We start from the raw sequence: 6,192 nt of genomic DNA, 5'->3' as shown, positions 1-6,192 counted from the left end.
TTGTCAAGCTTCAGAAATTTAATGTACAATAATTATAAAACTAATTAGCATAACTCCAAGCATACCTTATCATCAACTTTCTCATATCGCTCCCATAGAGTATTTACAATTGCCTCATCACCAACATCACTGGGAAAAAGTATAAAATTAAATAGAACTCAAATGAAAGCAAAATGGATGGATTACTAAGATATACGCATGCTAACATATATGCATGCTAATTAAGGTCGCAACTACGGATTATGGAAAAAACTTTTGTTTGCAGATCCTAATTAGATTAATGCTAGTGACAAGCTCTTGATGTGTAGGCTACTCCTTACTTTGTCGCCGACTATGTGTAGAATCTGCGGTTTAGATTCTGAATGGAGGTCCATCTCGTTCTATGTTGCCCTGTGTTGAATTCGCTTTGGTTCAGTATTTTGGGTATCTTTGGAGATCCATTTGGAATTGTACATGAACTTACATTAGTCTCAACTTCACTAAGTTCAGAGGTATTAGAAGTCTTACATTGTTTGAGAATATAGCAATGATAGCATTTATAAGTGCTAGGCAACCCTTAGCCCTTAAGCTAGCTTTCGGGGATGGGTTAGGCCACTCAATTCTAATAAACGGTTTTGGCTTGTGTAAAGAAGCGAAAATTATATGGAAACCCTCATTTTTTTTCTAATGCTTTGATGTCCTTGATTGGAAGCGAATTCTAGTATCTTTGAAGATTCCTTTTCCACTATTGATTTTGTTTGGAAAAGAATTACCTATTTAGCATCCATTAAGTGCACAGTTGATGTTCTATTTAAGGTTTTCTCTTGAGGGTTTAACATTCAAAGGGACTCCCCAGTATCGTTACACGGTCTATCCCTTTAGGTTAGCTATATGTGCTATATCTATATCCACTTTTGTAAATCTCTTCTCTTCTCATCTGTTGTTGTTGTGATTGCTAAGTTATGTAAAGTCATTCATTTGCCTATATCAACAGCTGAATATCTTGCAAAAGATAATTCTTGATTTTGTATTGCTACTTCTAGAACATTGTTCGAAAGTTCAGCATAGTTTGCCAAGACTGCAAGAATAACTAGGAGAAAATTGCTTGGCAACATGTTACTTATTATTTGGTTCATAGTTCATACAGTTCAAGCAGAGTGCACACATCTTTCAGGGTCTTGTTTCACCCATAAACATGCTTTGAGATAGGTTTATGCTGTTAGTATCACTAGCGCTCTGTTCAGGGTCATTCTAAGGAGTAGCTATTGTTTGAATCCAAATGGATTTGAGCAGCTTATCCTAGTTCCTTTTGTAACTTCTACTTTGTTTTCTATCGAAACCTGCGTCATGTCCTCACCACTTGGACACCCATGGCTGCTCGTCACACTCCATATTACTAATATGATATTATATTATTACTAACCGCCAGACAGTTTCTAACACAATTCAGCCTCTATGAACAGATCACTCCATTCAAAGATACATAAAACTCCATTTCCAACACTTCTAGCTAATTCTGAAAGAAAGCAACCTAGACCATTAGTTAAATACTTCAAGCACAACGATAGACATAACTTATGGAAAGCTACCAAACTTGAGTTTGTTGCATCTACAGATGAATGGCATGCATTGTACATCAGCATAATTTCTATATTCATATAGAAATGTTTCAGATTGTTAACTAATTATTATTTAGTTATATAGTGTTGTTACCTGAAGCGAATCTTTGGTCCAGGAGGAGAAAATTTTTGAGCCTGGTAACCTGAAGGTTCACCAATTTGGCCTGACGAAGTTCTTCGGATAAGGTCAGCAACACCCTTAACGATGTTCATCCTCCCTCACGGAGATCCCACTTGGCATCAAGACTTCGTGATGCAATTACAAGTTTCAACGACCATTCCCGAGTGACTAAGTTTCTAGCTCAAATAATCAAGTTGAGTTGCAAGATAACAAAAAATACACAGATGCTTAAAAACCACCAACGCCACCAGGCCCACCACTGATTAAAAATGATAAAACCGCCACCCAAACCTGCTGACAAGGTAAGAAAAGTAAAGCTTCAGGAAATTAATACAGGGGCCAATCATGTCAAATATAAAAAATCTACTTGGTCGTAGTCACCATGCCATGATCCTTCCTTCAACTTGTGTTCTAAGGAGAAACAAACTAAACACAACATGTAATATTAACTACGAACTAACTTGAGAAAATGAGTAAATGACCAAGCAATATTCTCATACTCACTTCAATACATCCCTTTCTCAGCTGAAAGAAGCTCTTCCTTCACTCATTAAACAGCTCTAACATCAATATCCCTCGAGATTCTCGAAAGTTCATAGCAGATACATCTGTATCCGAATTCGACACATTTTAATTTCAATAATCCAAAATTGTGCTATTTTCGAACAACAAAAAATCACTTAATTGATAATGATCAAGATCAATAATCGATTTGAAGTGTACCTGAAAAGACGAGATGATGAAGTTCTAGGGTTTGCGATGGAGATCGGAGATAGCGATTTTTCTTTTCTTTTTTAATATATTTTTAAGATAATTCTATGAGCTTCTTTAATAGCGTCGGTAATGGAATTAGGAGAATTGTTTATCTTTATTTATTATTTATTTTGTTTTCAATATTATTCCAAGAATCAGAACTCGGACGAAATGAAGGATCCGTATAAGAGAGGAAACTAGGAAAGTGTTGAAAAGCGAACCTTGGAAAATGGTTTAATTTCATTTTTTTCCCCTAGTGGTGGGGTTGGTTTCCGTCAAAACCATAGTTGTAAGAATCGGACCGGACTGGTTGGTTCGACCAAAAAATCAGTAAATCGGTCAGATAGTCGATCCGGTTGAAGTGTCTGACCGAAGAAGGAAAAGAACCAGTAATAACCAGTTTGGACTAGACGGTTTTCATAATACTGATCAACCGACGGTTTTAAATAATCGGCCGGTTCATTTTGCTTATTTATATATAAAAAAAATCCTAAATCCCTAATCTCTCAAGCCTCACCGTCTCCCTCTCTTAATCTCCCTCTCAACTCTTGAGTCTCAACCTCACTCAGCCTTACTCTCTCAATCTCACAGTCCCAAAAGAACCACCAACCACCGCCACCGCACGGTTGCTGCCACGATCATCGGCTCCTCTGCTTCGTCTCCGTCACTGTGTCGTCGCCTTCAAAAGTCCTGTGCGTGTGTTGTGTATTGTCGTCGTCAACGCCGTTCTCTCTTCTCGTCGTTGGCTTGTCTGCGTCTGCCAGTTCCTGCACCTTCGACCTCCGTTCGCGTCGCGTCGTCAGTACCTCCGTTCGCGTCGCATCGTTTGAACCTCCGTTCGCGTCGCGTTGTCTGTACCTCCGTTCGCGTCGCGTTGTCCCTGTGGCTTCACTTCGTCCACCATGCTATGAAATATGAACCATTGACTTCCCTTGTTTTCCAGGTCAGCTTTCCCTTTTTTCTTATTCTATTGGGGCTTGAGGCATGCTTCTGATTGCTGGGGAATAAATTATTTTAGGGCTTGATGGACCTGTTGTGCAGCTGCCAAAAGATCCGACGATGAGCTTCTAATTTTCAGCACCTGGTTAGTGAAGGTTCTCTTGCTGGATCTGGGTACTCCTTGGCAATGGCGCCAAAAACTTGGTGTGTACGAACCCCACACTCTCGTACAGCAGTACCAGCAAGTGCACTGGGTCGTCCAAGTAATACCTGAGCGAGTCAAGGTCGATCCCACGAGGATTGTGGCTTGAAGCAAGCTATGGTTATCTTGCAGGTCTTAGTCAGGTAGATGAAAGAGTAGGAGATGTTGGTATGTTATTTTTAATTGCATAAAAAGTAAAGAGAATAAATAAACAGGGTAATTAGAACTCAGAAGTCGTGTAAACTGTGAAAAGAGGGATAAGAATGAGGTAAAGGATTGGAGTTGCTTTATGTAAGAACCGGCAAAACCGTTTTAATAAAATAATAATTTTTTAAGTGCCCAGAGTTAAATCATAATTTAGAAGTTTTAATTTAAAAATTTAAAGGTGAAATTTGATTTCAATAGATTTTTCTGCAAAATGTGTACTGGCGCTTAAGCTGGCAGTACCGGCTCTAGACTGTCCAATACCGTGTTTTGAGAAAAATAAGATTTTAAAAGTTAATTTATTATTTTAAAAAGACAAAAATAATTTAGAATTGAAAACCGGGCACTAATCTTAAAGGTTTTGGCCCAAAGTGGGCCAAACAGACTAAAACTGCTAACGGATTGGACCGGACCCAAACCGGACCCAAGGTCCAACATATATGTGTGTTTAATGAGTTTTAAACTCATTTTGTTGAGAAGAGAGAGAGAGAACTCGGATAGGTGATGGTGGGGGGGGGGTGAAACCCCATTGTCACTATTCACCTCCACCTTCCGGGAGCGATAACTTGAGCTACGAAACTTTGATTGACAAGCCGTTTGCGGCCACACGAAGCTCTCGACAATTTCTTCGTTTCTATCTAAGCAAACTTGGTAAGAAATCGTGTCTCAATCCCTAGTTTCCTGCCCTAACTTTATGCATTTTTGGGGTTTGGTTTTTTAGTAGATTTTGTTGTTTTGCTTGTTTAGGTGATCTCTAGTAGCGAGTAATTATTGGATTTTACCCCTAATCTCGTTGAATAAGGTAAGATTTCACTAAACCCTTGTGTTTAGTTGTTTTTGTGAACCCTAAACTTGATGTTTGTATGTTATATGATGTTAATTTGAGCTTTGGTGCTTGTTGGAGTTGGTTTGGCTTTTTGGAAGCTTGTTTGGACTCAAAGTGGTGTTTTGTGCATATTGTTTCGGCCAAGGTATGATTTCTTATATGAATGGATCTTCGCCTCCTAAAGGCGTTTCTTCTCAATCAACTCAGCCTCTCCTATCCTTGAGGTCGGATTCTAGCTTTTCGAGTTTTTCTTCCAATTTTTTTCATCGTCAAACCTCCCTTCATAAAGCTCATTCCGATTCACGTTATCATTCTAGCTCATTCTTAAGCTGCTCTAATCGACTTTGATGTCCATGAACCAATCCCATGAGCTCAGTAGGATCGCTTTCTCCCAATCCTCCCGATTGATGGACTTCTGAGCTTATTCTTCATCCTCCTTGATTTAAAAGATGTATATCTCCAGCAACACCCTTCCCCTTGTTGGGTCAGAGAGGTATGACAAGTGCGCGATCGTCGTTGTGTTGCTCTTCTTTATGGGCTTCTGAGTTAGAAGTTGTGTGTTCGTCTTCTGCTATGTCATCCGCCATTGTGCAGTATTGATTACCATGTCCCTAACAACGGTGCCAATGTTCTGAAGGTTACCTGAAACAGATGGATTTGGGCCTGAAAATGAAGTCTAGACTCCTATGAGGGATTGGTTCAAAGTCTTCTTCGATGAGGTGAAGTTGTCCGAGTTCTTTGTAAGCAAAGGCGGGGGGTGGTACCTGCAAGGACTCCGATGCTTAAGTTAGCAAGGATTTTAGGCAGGTTTTTAGTAGATTAGAGTTCGAAGAATACATGAGGATGTCAGGGTAGTTACTCCCTTTTAGAGAGGTTGTTGAGATCTCTTTTTTAGATGAGTTGGAAAGATTGTAGGAGTTAGTTACTTATTTAGGTAAGCAATCGTATCAAACCTCTACGAGGTCGGATAGATGGTAGCGTATAGGGGTGGCAAGCGGGGAAGCCCGCCCTGCCTAGTGAGGCGGTCCCAGAATCCCAGCCCGCCCCGCTTAACTAAAAAAATCTCTTTTGTTTTTTACTTTTAACTATTATAATTTCTAAAAGTATAAACAAATTATAATTTTTGTATTCACAAACATTAAAGTCTTTGTAATTATAAATATTGTTTCCAAAGCAAAATAAACATAATCCAAAACATAATTAACAATATTGTCTCTAAAACAAAACAAACATAATCTAAAACACCCAATTTTCATCTTCATTCTCTTGTAAGTTGGGTTGGGGAAGTTGGGTTTTGACAAAAAAAAATTGTAAAAATATTCCTTGCCAAAAAATACTAAGTCCAGCGGGGAAGACCGCCCCGCCCCGCCAAAATCCGTAGTTTAAGCGGTGCGGGTTAGGCGGATTTTTGCTATTTGGCGGTCCCGATTTTCCAGCTCAACTTACTTTTTTTGGTGGATTACGCAGACCGGCCCGACGGGTTTAGGCCCGTTTGCCACCTCTAATAGCGTAAATTTGTACATTATCTATAAAGTATTGATTAGACTTT

General features: G+C 39.3%; 1 protein-coding gene across 1 annotated transcript in view; it reads right to left on the bottom strand.

Moving 5' to 3' along the window:
* LOC107607912 (BEACH domain-containing protein B) overlaps positions 1-2,655 on the bottom strand; it is a gene marked incomplete in the record, with an annotated part of 32,669 nt that extends 30,014 nt beyond the window's left edge. Inside the window, 3 exon segments of the mRNA XM_021107990.1 lie at positions 66-129; positions 1,693-2,010; positions 2,443-2,655. Coding sequence (XP_020963649.1) covers positions 66-129; positions 1,693-1,811 — 183 coding nt within the window.

Source organism: Arachis ipaensis, chromosome B07 (genome assembly GCF_000816755.2).
Source record: "Arachis ipaensis cultivar K30076 chromosome B07, Araip1.1, whole genome shotgun sequence".
NCBI lineage: Eukaryota > Viridiplantae > Streptophyta > Magnoliopsida > Fabales > Fabaceae > Arachis > Arachis ipaensis.
The sequence above is the reverse complement of the archived record's forward strand: the minus strand, read 5'-3'. Positions and strand labels throughout refer to the sequence as shown.